Below are 16,180 nucleotides of genomic sequence, written 5' to 3'. Positions count from 1 at the left end.
CTCTGGTATTGCCGGTCAGCTGCTGAATGGAGCTGATGCGACTCTCACTCATGTCCCAGGAGGGCAAACAAGTGCCGTGAAAACACAGCAGTGTTTGTCTCCATGTTGCTGCTACAGGGCCTTGGAAAAGTCTAGCCAAGATTATCTTCTAGCTGTACAGGCTGGAATGAGTCACTGAAGGAATGTAAATATTGGAAAATAGATAAGTGTCCTCTCCATACTTTAACTGCAAAGAAATGCCTCTGAGCAGTGGGCAATGGCTTTTTCAAGATTCCACCCAGAAATAGTGCAAACCTGTGAAGTGGAATGGGTTAACTGAACTGGCAGAGGCTTTGTAATCTTTCAATAACTGTTGATATATTAAAAAGGAAGAGCTGGAGCACAAAAAATCCAAGTCAAAGATAACCGTCATCATTGAACTTTCCTACCTATAATTTAAACCAGCTGCAGGAGGGACAGAGAAGTTCTGGTTTGGATATTCCTCAGGCTTACAACATCAAGGAGGCAGAATGTCAAGAAAACTATCACAGGACGATTTTACACCAAAACTTACTTTGGGGAGTGACAGGGGAGAGTGATGAGAGCTGTATCCTATTCAGTGTACTACAGAGATAAAAACAGGCCTCAATCCCTCCAGCTCTCTGAGGGAGCCATTTGTAAAGCTCAAAGGTAACCTAGGACCAGTATAGTTTGAAATTTTTTTTCAGAATAGTAATAACAAACCCCTCATCTCTCCAGCCCACGATCACTTGTCAACAGCCAAAGGTTTTTGAATACAGCATCTTCTTTAGGGGAATGAGAAAATTAAAGAACAGCCCAGAAATGTCAGCAAGTTGGTGAGAGACAAGACTTAAAAGCTGAAACTGGAATAGAGGAGGCCTAAGCAAGTAGAAATAGAGAGGAAAGTTTAATAAATAAAAGAAAAACTGCTTTACTTGATCTGTCCGTTCTCAGTGTAGGTGGTCCTATAAAACCCAACCAGGGAACCATTCAGCCAGCCTTGAAACTTCAGGGTGAGTATATAGGGATCACTTTCATTAGCGGCGGAGAGCTCTGCTTCTGCCTTCATCACTATGTACTCTTGCGGCTTGTACCCAAAACAGTCGTTCAGAGCAATCACTTGTCCTGAGGATTTTCGGAGTGTGGGCATTTCTGTAATCTTGGTCTCTCGCAGGTGGAGCCATAGGTAGCTGGTAGATTTTTCCAAAGCAATAGAGATACTGACTGTCCCTGTGTAAATGTCTGTCTCCATTTCAGGCTTTATTTCCAGATCATAGTGGACAGGCTTGACATAAGTGGGTAGTCTAAAATGTCTCCAGTCTCCAGTCTCATCATTTTTAGGAGGACAGGGACCCAAATCCGCTGGGGGAGGAGGGTTTGTTGGTTGATCTGTTCCCCCTGAAGGTTGCTGAGATTCAGGTCTGCTCAGTCCCACGCCGAGCCCCACAGCAAGCGCTGCAGCCACCACGATGCCACAGATGACAGCCACATGCTTTGTCTTCATGCAGTACCTCTTGGACTTCTTATCTTCAAAATCCATGCCTTCCATCTCTGCTCCCGGGTCTGTTCTCAGAGCAAAACATTAACTATAATAGTCACTTCAGCACTTGCACTCAGTAAACTCAGCGGACTTAGTTTGTATTTTAATTGTGTAGATATAGCTGTTCTCTGCCCGTCTCCCCCACCTCGCTTTCCATGAGACACTCAATTAATTAAAGACAACATGCATTTGGAGGAAATGTGAATGATCAAAAGGAGTGCAGCTGGGCTGGGAGACCGAGGGAACTGACACAGAAGAACATTGTTTCTGCCGTGCTCCCCTTATAAGCTGCACAACCCCACCCCCAGCCCCTCCTGCTCCGGCCTGAGTTAAATATAAAGCAGTACTATGTTAATCAGCAGTTAGGAAATGATCAGATGCCAAAGCTCTGTCAGCAGCTTTCAGAAAGAGTTTGCAGATAGACGTGTAACTGCTCCAAACCCTCAACCTTTGCCACTACCCCTGCTGTGTCTTGTTTGGTTTTTTTTTTTTTTTACTTTTTCCTCTTACTAGCAAAGATATCCTTGAACTTCCACCCTATAGTTTGTGAAATGACATCTCCAAAGTCTCAAAAATCCGGCAAAAATCACATACATCTTTCAAGGGCTTTTCAACTGTTTCCCCTCTTTTCTAAGCTCATTTACCTTTGCTGAGTAATTTGAGGCAGTCACGGGCAGAAGAATGCACAGTGGAACAATAAATTTTGATCACTGACTTCAAACTTTAAAACACGTCTAATTCCTCTCCCCCTCTCACAGGACCAGCTTTCCAGGAGGCTGCTCGTAACCATGCATGCAAGCTGGTGGCCTGTGATAGCCTCCTTGGTCAGTGCAACTACAGTGCTGCCTGTGAACCCTTGCTGTGGGGGACACTTCTAAATATGCAGTTATATGATTTATGTACTAAAGATCTAATGTAGCGTTGACTGCATGTCATCATGATGTGGCACTTCAACAAAATAAATTAATTGAATGGAACCTGGTTCTGCCTGGGGGAACTTATTCTAAGTAAGGACTGGCTAAGCTTGCAAGCAAGACATTGCTAATGCAGTATGAAACCAAGTACAGCAGTAGTTTCAACCTTGTTTTATGTTGCACTAAAGGAAACCACTGTAGAATAGAAACCTCAGTCCCTGGATCTCTTAACCCTTTTTCTCCACTTATGGAGCCCATTTGAATAGATTTTTAATCAGGAACATCAGCTTGGCTTCATGCCTCCTGATTTAGTTTATTAGGAGACAGACAGATTAACATCACTCTTCACATCAGTTACAACTCTCTGACTACTTCACTTTTTTTTTTTTTTTGAGATGGATGAAGTTTCACCTGGATGCATTGACTTAGGCCCTAGAATCAGTCAACACATGCTCTGAGTGAGATGCACTGCATCAGGGAAGGAGGTTTTCCAGGACAGCCTTCGTCCAGACTGTTTGGAAATCGATCTGCTCACAAGCTTTATAAAGGGTGTTTTTGAAATATTGCCAGCCATCATGGGGAACTTTAGCCACCCAGTTTGTATCAGCACTCTTACAGCACACCACTTTTTATATAACATCTTGTTTTAAAGGCAAGATTTTCCAACAGGAACTGGTAAAAGAATAAGTCTTTTTTGCATCCAGTTAACTCTTACTCATATTTTCAAAAGTGAAAAACCATTGCAAAAAATAAAAAAAATAAGCAGAAAGCGAAAAATCTGTTTCACATTATGTCTGTTTTTATTGTTTCCCATTTCTCTGCTGTGATCAAAAATAGATATGACATGGGAAACCAGTGCCCTTTAATGGATTGGGCAAGAATTTAACTTCCAGCAACAGAGCCAGCATTGAAGATCATGGTTTTAACATTTAAAACCATTTCAGCTTTTCTTTTGTTCTGGTTGGACAGGACAAGGAAAAAGAGTGAGAATAGGTTTTAAATAAGACATCTTAAGCCAGAGCAGACCATAAGTGATGAGATAGTATATGTGTCTTGATTTCAGGCAAGATTTTTACATGACTCCCATTTTTCATTCTCCTTAGCCGTGAGGTTTTCTGTTACATTCTTAATCTGAAGATGAAAAATGCTGTTTGAGCTTATAGATTGCAAAGCAGGTTATTTACTGCAATTATGAAGAGACTTGCAGATTTCTTCACTGGTAACTGTTACCTCCTTCAGGAAGAGCTAGAAAACATATCTGGATGAGCTGGTCCTAAACAGCAAAAATACATGTATTTCTTATCCTAAGCCTTAAAAACAACACTAGCAACAAAAGCCATTACAAGCTAATGAGGAGTGACAAATGAATTAGCTCAATAAGTAGCAGAGCTTATTGGTGGCTTCTGCCAACAGTAGTGCAGTTACACACAAGCTCTAGCATTGATCTTCTCTATAAAAACTAAGGTTCAAGACTAGCTGCAGCCGAAAGCAGGTGTAATATATTTCTGATAGTGGTAGTTATGAGCAGACTTATGCCTCCCCTATCAGAAATAATGCTTTGTTCCTAGCTGACACCACTGGGGACAGCTAGCAGCTCTAAGAAGCTGCCTAGCTGCCAATGACCCAATATACATATCCAAGGATAAGATAGACCTTGAACTATTAATTCCTCTACACAGCAGCAATAAGGGAGGGCAGAGCTCCCAAAGGCAATGCCAATGCTCTCCCTTCTTGGCTGTGTCCAGGTAGAAGGGGGCAGGGAACATGATCTGCCTTCTCAGAGAAGTGAGTGCCATGGCCTTCATCAACAAGGTATAGATACTTTCTCTACCCTCTCCCATGGGCATAAGTTGTCGAATCTTCATTTCAAAATCGGAAGAAAGTTCATCCCAAGCTGCTCCAGCATAAATCACAAGCATGACTGCAGGCAGGTGTTGGCAAAGCTTGGATGGGTTTAAATTACTTTAATTTCTAGAAAACTGAAAAGAGATTAAAACAAACCTATCAGTCACTTGGACAATGCTAATACGTTCTATCATTTATTTGGTGTTGATTTTTAATTGAAGTATTTTCACCTTAAGTTAGGATTTACTTCTCAGTCTGCACCAGAATTGCCACACTAGCTTGACCCTGCCCCTTTGGCTTTGTAAATGGAGGGGAGTATGAAGCCACCCTGCTCTGTCATGACATTGCTGGTGGGGACATGTATGTGCCTGTAGAAGCAATAACCAGATATCTTTCAGACAATTTCCAGGAATATAAATGAATCCTAATTTTTTTCCCCAAATTGTCAGCCATTCATTTCCAATATAATTTCCAATTTTAAGTTTGAAAAATGGAATGAAATTTCCGCAGTGACAGCCCAGATCAGCACTAGCACAGGCCTGCTGTAGGCATTCAAGGAAAAGTCACATAGTCCCAGAAAATCCCTAATTGAAGCTGACAATGAGAAAAGAGCTGCTCTGGAAAGCATGAAAAGAGGCATGAAAATAAACAATATATATATATTAAAAAAAACCCAACTAAGCTGCAACTCACAACAAAGAAACTCCTCTGAGCCAAGTCCATCATTGGAATAACATGAAACACTTACTGGGCCTGTGCTGAGGAGGTCTTTGCCTCCCTGTGTCCAGGGACTTTAAGGCAACATGAGGGCAGCAGAGCTGGACCTCTGATTTCCTTCTGTTCCCTAAGCTGCCCCTGCTATGAGATCTAGGGATAATAAATGGAGCCTCTCTGCCTCCATCAGGAGGAATTTAGCTTTTTTTAATGCTAAACTAACACTCCTCATTAGATTTGTTCTTGCAAAAAAAGAAGACATGAAGCAATCTGCTGTAGTGACTGCTTTCTGGCAGTGCTGCACTTGTAGACTTCTCCCCTGTGGCCCTCTACCAAATAAAAGTTTAGAACATTGAGAAATGCGAAATTGGTGGTGTTCCACTAGGTCACAAATGAACTGTGTCAGAAATAATACGCTTGTCCAGTGTTTTCCTACGTCTGCAATGACTGATTTTGTCTCCATTCTTTGGCTTTGAAGACCCCCTAGCAATCACTAATCCCTTCACAAGTCTTAGTAATTACTGGCTTGCAGTATCCTTGTTCCACTCACAAGCTTTTCTATGACAGTTTTTAACTAGAAAACAAGTCCTTTTGGGTTTATGTTATTTGGAAATGGCAAACTTTTTGAACTGATCTGAGAGACGGTCAGGATTTCTTCAGTCATAATTGTTCCCCCATTTAGAACTTTGAAATTTGGCCCCAGCTGTGAGGTACCGCTGGCTGCAGTGCCTTGGGAGGGCTGTGTTATTTCCTGCTGCAGACTGACGAGCTCCGTATGTAACACACTGGTTGAAGCACAGTGCAGTCCCACCACCTATTTTGGGTTCTGCTGTGTTCCCCCAGCAGATCAGTGCTGGATGTTTTATTTATGACTAGGGTCAAGGCTGAAGGGAGTTACCTCAAAGTCTCTTCATAAGGAAGTATTGTGAGTTACATTTAGCAGAGACTTTATTTCCTTCCTTTCTTTTTTCCCCCCCGTTTCAAATGCCTGTGTAGATTCTGTAATGTAGAATCTGTGCTTTGAAAAGTGAATGTAATTTCTTAGACTATTTGTGTAAACAAAGCAAGTCAAACAGTACTCATTTGCTTTGTCATATCATATCATATCATATCATATCATATCATTTAATCTTCCACTGCATTGCTACCAAGATGAGCTTGCTTGCGTTCTTTCATTCTAATCACCAGCCTTATAACACAAAACCAGAATAGTCTGAATCCTGGTGAATACAGTTCTAACATGTTTTATTATTTTTCATGTTAGTACCCTATTTCTTGTCAACACTGGTCATTGAAATAGTTACAGTTTGTGGCTTGCACTTCAAAGCCTAGCTTCCAATGGGAAAATTCCTTTTTGTATTTAAAAACATGCCTGAGGAGAGTTCTAATGTATCAGCAAAATACAGTTTTAAGTTGTAGAGACATTTTTTCAAACTCACTCAACATATATATTGTTTAACAACTTCCTAAGCAAAAGTGAGAAAAGCAACAAGATTTTTACAGTGTAACCTCTAGGACATGTTGGGATACCAGCAGGCCCATAGGAAAACCAAATACTGCAGTTTAGAAAGTCAGTGGGAAATTCCTTGATGAACTTCTGGAGTCATTTTATCCTCTTAGAATGAAAAAATTGCTTTCCACTCTCTTGACTTTTTTTTGTGTGAGTGTGATAACCTAGAAGACATCCTCTCTCCACTTGTAATTCAGGGCACTACCTTTAATCTATCTGATATGAGTTGCAGTTCCCTGAGGTGCCACCTCTGCCCTTGAGCAGTGCTGTGTCATTCTGTACGTAGTCATATTGATCTGTTTCTACCTCTAGATAGCAAGGCATGAGAAGAAAAGCATTTTGATGGAGTAGAGGTGTAAAATTTCCTTCCTACCCTGACTGGCCCCAGTCTGAAACTGTTAATCTTCAGGGCAGGCTTATTTGTGCAGCTTTCCCTTTTAGAAGCAGGGAGAAGTTCAGAGGCTGAATAAATTAAAATGAAGCATTAGTCAGCCCAGTTATGATGTCTGCTCAGCATGCAGTGATAGTACTAAACCCAAGTATGATACTAGCTTCATTGAGCAAGTAATGGAGATTACTGTGGAAAACAGTATTGTCAGTTGAAGGCATGTTTCCACTTACAGTAAATTGTGGGTTTCTCATCTTACTGAAAAAGATATAGAGGAAATAAAAGAAGGTATCAAACTAACTGGCAAGACAAACAGAATTGAAGGATCAATCATTCTTTTAATCACTAAAAGAGATTAAGACACTGAATCTTGCTCTCTTACAACTGTGTGCACTGGGAGCAATTCTGTAACAGTCAATAGCAAAGTGTTTGAGAATCTGAAACAGTGTAAAAATAATGGGTAGCTTAGATTAAGATAGTTTACCTATCCCATAATATAATAGCAAGGAAACTCATAGAGCTTTCAAAGGCAGTAAATTTGACACAGATCAGAAGAAAACCTTTCATGTTCATCTCACATGTATATCTTATTTGTAGTGGCATTCATAGTGAGGAGCCACAGATGCTGTTTATGAAGCATCTAATGCAAGCCACTGAGAAGCGCAACAGTGGACCGAGAACTGAGACGATTTCTGATCGGTTCTGCCGTATAAATTCATGCAGTCCTTTGCTGCTGAAGATGCATCAGAAATCATGCCAAGTCACAGAAAGATAATTGCTTGCATGATTTCCAGTACTGGAAAAGTCTCATAAATGTAACCAAGTTAATGGAAGAGGAGGTGACAGTGAAACATTTTTGCTCAGTTGGAGATAATTTCAGGGGAATTGTCTGTCAACAGATTTTTAGGTTAATTCCAAGTCTGTTACCTATTTCATGTTATTGACCAGGGTGATGAAGCCGGTAAAAGAAAACAATTGCAGTGGCATAAACAGTTTCATTTATTATTATATAAAAAAATCCTCCCCCCGTCCCATATTTGTAAACAGGATTGTAGTTATATTAAGGCACTTGAAAATGAATCAAGACATTGGGGGATGAAAGAAAGTCAACAATTGTAGATATGGCTTCCTCCCCTTCCTCCCCCCTCAGCTGAATTTATTTGCCTGCAAAATGGAAATAGAACAAGCTATGACTTTGGGACTTCAGCGACATCCACTGCTAACAGCTGCTCCAGTGGCTGGGTAAAGCAGGAGACAGACAGAGATCAGTTGACAGATTCCAAGGCAAGTTTCTAAATCACTGCTCACCACACACACTTTCACAAACAGATGTGTACGTGAGGGGTGGTGACGTATATGCACTGGAGTACCAGTTAGCAAGTTTGCCTGAAAGGAAGTGTCACATTAGGAAGAGGGCTCTGACACGAGTAATACTTAACTGATGTTATTTGGGGGTCACGTCCTTCAGAGCAACAACCAGCCAAATGTTTTCACACAGAAAGAAAACTATAAAATATTTTATTGTATTTTAGCAAACCCAGGCTTATCTGGGAGTACAATTTTATTGGCCAACAGTAAGTTCTCGTATCTAAATTGATTTTTATTATGAGCAGCAGCAACAAAAATTGTAGGTGTTTTACACAAGGCTGAGGATGTCTTTATTCTTCAGACATCTAACATGTTATTCTGAGCTTGTATGCAGCAGTACAGGTTGCAAAGAACACAAATGCACAGACCAGCAAGATTTAGCACTTGGTAAAGATTGCGCTGAAGTAAAAGCAGCACAAGCAAAATCAAAGAAACCCAGGAACTTCAGAACTTACAATCAAAGCAATATTTCATCTTCCTTTTAAAACCAGCTGAGGAGTTGCATCCTTTATATCCAATACCAAATGGAGCCAAAGAGGCTTAGAGTTGGGGAAATAATCAGTGTCTTGAGCTATCTGGATCCAATTCATGATTTTAATCCCTTGTCCAAGACCTTCTCCACTGAAGATGAGATGTCAAATGAGATTGGATCTTATGCACCAATACACTTGTAAATTTGTAGCATTGCTGCCTCTGCTGTAAGCACTGGTGTTTTGCAGGAGAAGCTACAGGACAGGATATTGTGCAGCCAGGTATTTCCTGCAAAGCCTTCTTTCTTGTCTCACTTTTTCCTTTTCCTTTTCCTCAGACCCCAGTGGTAGACAATGATAAATCCTCCTTTACAAAAAATAACTATTTTTCAAGAGCTTCTGGCAATAGAAACCACAGAAAATACAAACAAACCTAATAAACAAAAATGGATGTAAAAGACAACTTTTCAGCCTCTGTCCTAATGTCTTTTAGAAACACATACTACTACTTATATATGCTGTTTTCAGGCTATTTTTGGTTCCTTCTGAAGTCAATAACATTTCCATTCACTACAGGGAGACCAAGAAGTAGAACAGAGAAGTGCAGGCCTACATTTATTACTACGTCCGAGGGGAAAGCTTAGACATAGGATGTTTGATGCTTCTTCCTCACAGCACAGAACTTTTTCTATTTATACACTTACATTCAAGAGCAGCCTAATGGTTTTAGGTGGAGCAGAGGCGTGGTTCTTGCCCAGAGAGTGCATCTGCTGGTATTAGACACAAGAAAAAAGTAGGGCACTAGAAAGTGGAAAGGGAAAACAAAATGTGGTGATAGAACAGTTATATCGGCATAGCCATGTAGGCAGGTAAGAATGTGTTATTAATCTTGATTATTTGTAGTCCAACATGTGTAATTCATATTACATGACAGGCTCTCATTCTATTGGCTTGTTTCTCATAATGACACAGGACTTTCAATGAAGTTCTTTTAAATTAAATCTATTAAAATATCTGCTCAGCCGAGAAGAGCACTTGTTGGGCTTACACAAAGCACTTGCCAGCTGAATTATCAGAGCTTATATCTATGGTGCAATCAACAGTCTAAAGATTAAAAAGTCAAAGGACAAACTGTTCAGCATAATTTTACAATGATCATACCTTACTTTCCCAAGAAAGGGAAGCTGTTTCTGAAGCATGTATTTAGGGTGACAATGAAGCAAGGTGCAATCTACTTGACTCCTCCTCACACCTGTAAGTTCCATGTGATTTTTAGAATGGAAAAAATTTTTTTTTTGAGGAAGATGTGACACACAGCAACAAAAAGCTCTCTCAGAGACAGAACTTTAATAATTTTCTTAGGTTTATATGGAAAAATTGTACATTGAGTTGACTATGACATAAGGGCACTTCTGTATAAGATCTGTGTCTGTCTACTCCAGCTGGGGGGTCATCTCTTTTTTTCCAAAAGCTATGCCACCCTCCTTCCACCTAGTTTGGTCTGTAATGTCTCTATTATTGACAGAGATGTTCAGATCTTCATACATGACCCATAGGAGGGAAAAATGGGGAAAAGAACTAAAGCTAATCACAAAATGCAGAGGCTTAAGACAATATTGTCTTTGTAGTCAAGTACAAAGTTGTTAATGTAAAAGGACACTGAAATTTATTTCCACCCCCCAGTCCTTCCTGCTTAATACTCTAATTGTCTATTATCCCAGACTAGGACAGATACCTGAATTGCTGATATTCTGGGGATATTTTGCCTAGATTGCAAAGGAATGCTTCTGACTATGTGGAACATTTTAACAGTGCTGTTTTAAAAATTCCAAGTAAAAACCCCTAAATGTTCTAGATAGAGAATTAGAAAGGGCTTTTTTTGGCTTTGCCAAGGTGGGGTTTGGCTTTCTTAACTTTTATCTTCTTCTAAGAGGTAATTGTACATTTAGTGCTGGAGAGAAGGCAGAGTTCATAGCCTTGCCTTCAGGCAGACTCACTGGAGTTTAACATGCTGCACAAGCTGTTCCCTATTGTCCTGTGGCAATATTTTGGCACCCACTCAGCCGAGACTCCCAGATTCACATGAAGCATTTAAACAAGCGGCCCAGTTTTTCAAGTCCTTCCTAGTGAATTTAAGCACCCAATTTGACTTCAAATCTTCAGAAGAATTAAATAGACAGAAAAAAAACAAAAATAAGATGAGCAGAGTAGTAACTTAATGAAATATTTTTGTGAAGAAAAAGCAAGAAAGAAGTAGTAAAAAAAGAGTCAGCACCTGCTTTCGAAGGTTATCCTGAAAGCTTATATATATTACACGCTGTAGCGCTGCACTCCTGGAATCCTATCAAAACCAGTGTTATAACCTGACTATATCTAGACTTCCAGGCAGAAATACAGCCTCATTTTAACAAAAAGATGAGTTCTGGTTATGCTTGTCTGATCATTTGGATTATTGCCATCGCCACGTTGAGCTGGATGTCTGTGCTTATGTTGTGCCAGCCCTTCCCTGCAGTATAGTAAGACTCAGGACTTTGTCTCCTGCAATATACTGTAAAAGTCCTGCAGGCAGGAAAGTTGGTATGTTGCTTCACGTCATGCACGTGACCAGCAACGAGGTCCAAGCAAATTCTCTCTGTGGCCTATTAGTGTCTTTTGTCTGATGACTGTAAGTGGGGGGCTCAGAGAAGGACTCTGATATCTGGCTCTGTCATTCCACCAGGAAATAAAATTCTGCACTAATCCCGCAGCCTCAGTCAGGGCAGAGCACCCAGCATAGCAGGGATTAGAGTGATTCTCCTGAGCAGCACTGATCCCACATTCAGCCCTGTGTCACAGCCCCTCTGAGTAGCCGAGTGGGATGCTGTCGGTTCCAACAAGGGATACTGTCTGCCTATACCATCTGCTAACCAAGTCCTTGGGAACTAGCTCCATTCAGACAGACCATCATTTCTACTGTCTCTGATTAATTTCTGCAATGCTAAATACAGTATCTCCTCAAAGCCTTTGCATTCCTCTTTTGAGGTCAGTAAAGACCCTCACCCATCAATACCTTTTGACAGGGGAGAATTCTAAAATTCAGTTTCTTGGGTGCTTTCCAGCACAAGTTTGCAGCTTTAGGAGTGTCAGAAATCATTGTAACAAGGGAAAGAAAGTGCTTTTATGCAGCAAATCACTAAAGCCGCCTCTCCCCTGGGAACAGCATGAACTAGTCTCTTAAATACAGTTCCAAATCCCTTGATCTGCTGGGATTTATGACCTCACCCAGAAAACAAGGGGTGAAGCCAGGCAATGACCAGGGAGCAGAGGAAATGGCCTCAACTGCTCTGAATAAAAGGGCTGGGAAGAGTGGTCAAAGGAGGGGGTGGCTAAGGAAACTTGCTTTTTAAGGTGAGGCCTGATGGCTGAGTGAGATTTCTGTATATCTACTGTGGAGGATGGATGGATGTAAAAATATTTCCCTGGATGGACACTTAATGAGGCAACCTGGTTGGTTTTGGTTGGTTTATTTCTGGCACCTGTATGACTCAATGGCAGACCTATAACACTCCAGATTCAATTTCCTTTTCCTAACGTTAACACACACAGCTTCTCATGCCTATCTGACATCAACAAAAAAGCAGCCAGGACCAGACCTGTGTTTCTGTCTGTCCCCAAAGCTGTGTGATTATGTCTATACTTCAAATAATCAAACTCCAGAAGTTGTGAGCTAAGTGACCTGGCAGCAATAGAAATATGGCTCTGAGGGATTTTTTTATCAGATTATGATTTACTTTCCTGTTTCCAGCAAGTGGAAACCCACGCTGCTTTCCTGAGCTACCTAGTCTGAAAAAGGTACTTTTGCTATTCTCATGAGGAAAAGCTTCTATTTTCTTACTCTGTGGCAACTTCATTGCTCATTTATAAATAGGAACAGATGTTTCACTCACAGATCAATGAAGAACAGGTGTGAGGAATAAAATTATTTCCTCCTGATTTAGTATTTTTTCCCTTTCTTCACACTAGCTTCCCTGTGAAGATAATCTACTCCTGTGTTGGCCAGCTGCTCAGGCTGGAGTAGAAGAGCCAGGCTGTGTTCCCTCCCATGCATGCTGCCCTGAGAACATCTGGATTTAACGTTCCTGTTCTCTTCAATGCCCAGAAGTACAAAACAGATCACTTTTTGCAGCTGTATGAAGGTGGCGGTAAGGGAAACTGAATCAATATGCCTGATTACGCAAATGGTGTCAAGGTACTGTCCTATTTTAGACTTGTGTTGATAGATTTCCAGTATTTTGAGTATAGGTAGCCACAGCTGTTGGCTCTAAGAGCAGCATGTTGCTTAAATGGAAACCAGGTATTCAATTTCAGAGTCATTCCTCTACTGTAGTACTGCAATTCTAGTTAAATAGGTTAATAGTTTACTCAGGATTCACCAGTATGTTTTGAAATGCTATAAATGGTTCTATCTTATTACCTGTAGTTGGACTTTATTCTTTTATCAAGAGTGACTTTAACGGTTGTCAAATTACACAGAAATAGCATTAGTGTTCTCACATATGGGAAGTGGAACATATATAAAAAATAGACTGATAATGAATGTTTATTAGTACAGAAAGATTTTTGAAAGGGACCTTCAGCTAAACAACCTCCAGATTGTATGGACAAAACTCTAACTTTCAAATGCTATTTCGTTTGGGAGATTACCCAGCACATGACTGTTAACTTCTGTGCTTTAGGTGCATCCTTCAGTGACTGGCTTTGTTAAAAAGAAACCAACAGGCTAAAAGGACAGGCTCTTACTGCATCTATATGACCTCTCTCGACTCATGTAAACAGCAGAATGGCAAGTTTCCCTGCCGTCGCATTCTGAAGTTGAATGTTTAATATTGCTAATACTTAAGGTGCAGTCAGTCATCCTGGTTCTGAAATGTAAAAAGTAGAACAGTTCACTTCATTAAAAGTACAACTTAGCTGTTTTTAGAGCTAGACTCCAACATTTCATTACTACATAACTTAAACTGTGCCATTGCTTGTGCCTGATACCTGTAAGTTACTTCTCTGGAATGAAAAAGGAACCTACTCCATTAAAATGCTCGAAGTGCTGATACACATGGGGTTAATTTGCAAGACAATATAGAGGCACCCAAAAGTTCAGCTGTTCAGATCCTTCATACTTATTCTGGTGCCATCCAAGAGAAGTGCTGTACTTTCTAGCATATGACTGTGAGGTCTCAGTTCACACTTTGCTAACACTATTCCTGCTGTGGTCATTTTTCCAAAGCAGTGAGAGGTACACTCATGTCAGTTGCTTTCTGATCTCACCTGAAGTTGTTCTCTTCAACTCCATTATGCCATTACTATCTTTGTTCAGGAGAGTCCTGGTCAACAATATATCTGTGTAGTAGTACTTCTTGTCAAGGTCTTTCTTGGTATTTTCCAGTAGGCAATGTTATTGTTTCTTACAAAGACCTTTCAGGAAGGAACACTTGCAGAAGAGAAATGTTTAAGTGAGATACTTTAAAGCCTTTGTCCATGCACAGAGCTGGAGTACTATCTTTAATGGCAGTGCCTGCATGGCATAGAGTAAAATGATAAAACTAATATTCTTTATGGAGGAGTTAACAGAAAAAGCCTGCAGGCTTTTCAGATCAGACTACACAGCAAGTACTACAGCTTGCCCTGCCATGAAATGCTGGGTTTCAAGCTGGCAAAGCATGCTAGTACTCTGGGTTAGCAAATCAGAAATATCATGAGTAGATTAAATTCTTACTGAGGGAAGAAGGATGTCAAATGAAGGAAGGTTCATGTTCAAATCGAGCAACTGGCATGATACTGAATAAGAGTATAACCTAAGCAATGAGCAGAAGGAAAGAGTGCCGTGAACAAAAGCAATGTGCATTTCATAGAAGCAACATGAGACCTCTTGTCTTGTACTGCTTTAAAGAAATAATGAATTTACCAGACATATACTTTTTTTAATGTTATGTTAATGATGAATAGTACAGTGCTTACCTTTCATATTCTGAAAGTTTCAATGCAGAAAGAAGAAATCAGTTTACCATAAGTATGTTGACAGTTAAGAAACCTTCACAATTCAGGAGACCTGAGTACAGTAACCTTTTAATAAAAAATAAAATCCAATGCTCCTGTAAGATATTAGCCTGTTAGTACTATCTCTGGGTACAAGACTTCAGTATCCATGACCAGAAATTTCTGGATTAGTAATTAACCTCTGCCAAGCCTAATTTTTTGTCCAAAAGAAGCGTACAAGAGCTCCCATTAACAATACAAACAGAGGAGCAAACATCCTTTGAGCTACTTGTAAAATTGGTACAGTGATGTGACTTTTGAATTACTTCTTTCCACAGCATATGTGTGGCAGCCTCATGATGTCACACTCGTTACTGGTAGTTTACAGCTCAACATATGAAAGCTTCTGATGAGATTAGATGTTTTTACGCAAGATACTTAAAAACAAGCAAACCAATGACAGCTCCAAATTATTGAGTAGTCTTAACTGAAGAAAAAACAATAAAATGTTATGTTGTACAATAAAACAGAACATAAGAGCATAGCCTTGGAGTCTGACTACAGTACTAAGTACTGCTGAAAACATTTCTTCAACCTGGAAGCATCTTAGATTTAAGATTGAAATCCTCCTTCCCTCCCTACTCTATCTCTTATAGAAGGTTTTGCAAAACTACATGGGCCACAAACCAGCTATTTGGCATGTTTCAGGACTGGCAGTTTTCTTTCAAACCCTATTTCTTTCCTTGGCTCTAATTTTGGACTTCAGAGTAGGTTGCTTTTGGTGTCAAGGCAGAAGCTGTCTTTCTTCAAAGGGAAAGCCACAGGCTTGCTGGAAATACCAGCAAAAACTTATGATCTCTTGAGGAAAGTCCCCACCCTTAAAGGTGAATTTCTGACCGAGCACTAGGGCACCACGTGGGTGCCAGCAGTGACGAGGAAGGTCTAGGGGCTAGTTGGGGAGCCAGCTCACAGTGTGAGGGTCCTTGGCCAGGCACAGGCTGTGACAGAGCTTGAAAAAGGGAGTAAAAGTCCAACCTGATCCTAAATGGGACCCCAATAGGTAGAGGTGTGGGTCTCAGGTGAGGCTGGTCAGGGCCATAAAGGCCTGTTAGTGCACTTGGGGCCTGACACAGAAGTGTAAAAATGGCTTTTGTTTCTTGCAAAGCATTGAAATGGCTAGTGTGTGTAGGGATAGGGGAGCAGGGGAAAGATTCAATGCTTCTAACAATGCCAAGAGATCTTGAACAATAACTTTGGCAAAGCTTCCCTTTTTATTCCTCATCAAAAAAAGTCCTCATCAAAGTGCTGATTACAACAGTCAGCAGCAATGAGTTCAAACCAAGGAATGGAAAAAAATGAAGTTGCTTGTTTAGCAGCAAATAGGAAAGTGCTTAGCAGGAGACTCCCTGAAGAAATTCATAG

At 40.5% G+C, this 16,180-nt stretch overlaps 1 protein-coding gene across 1 annotated transcript in view; it reads right to left on the bottom strand.

Annotated features, from left to right (window-relative positions):
• The window catches only part of LOC119145069 (glutamyl aminopeptidase), a 41,242-nt gene extending 39,451 nt beyond the window's left edge, over positions 1–1,791 (bottom strand). Inside the window, exon 1 of the mRNA XM_037381152.1 lies at positions 936–1,791. Coding sequence (XP_037237049.1) covers positions 936–1,549 — 614 coding nt within the window. The 5' untranslated portion in view covers positions 1,550–1,791. The remainder of the gene's footprint in view (positions 1–935) is intronic.
• Positions 1,792–16,180: the final 14,389 nt, after the last annotated feature.

The sequence above is a fragment of the Falco rusticolus genome, chromosome 1, assembly GCF_015220075.1.
Source record: "Falco rusticolus isolate bFalRus1 chromosome 1, bFalRus1.pri, whole genome shotgun sequence".
In the NCBI taxonomy this organism is placed as follows: Eukaryota; Metazoa; Chordata; class Aves; order Falconiformes; family Falconidae; genus Falco; species Falco rusticolus.
This window is presented reverse-complemented; position numbering and strand designations above follow the sequence as displayed.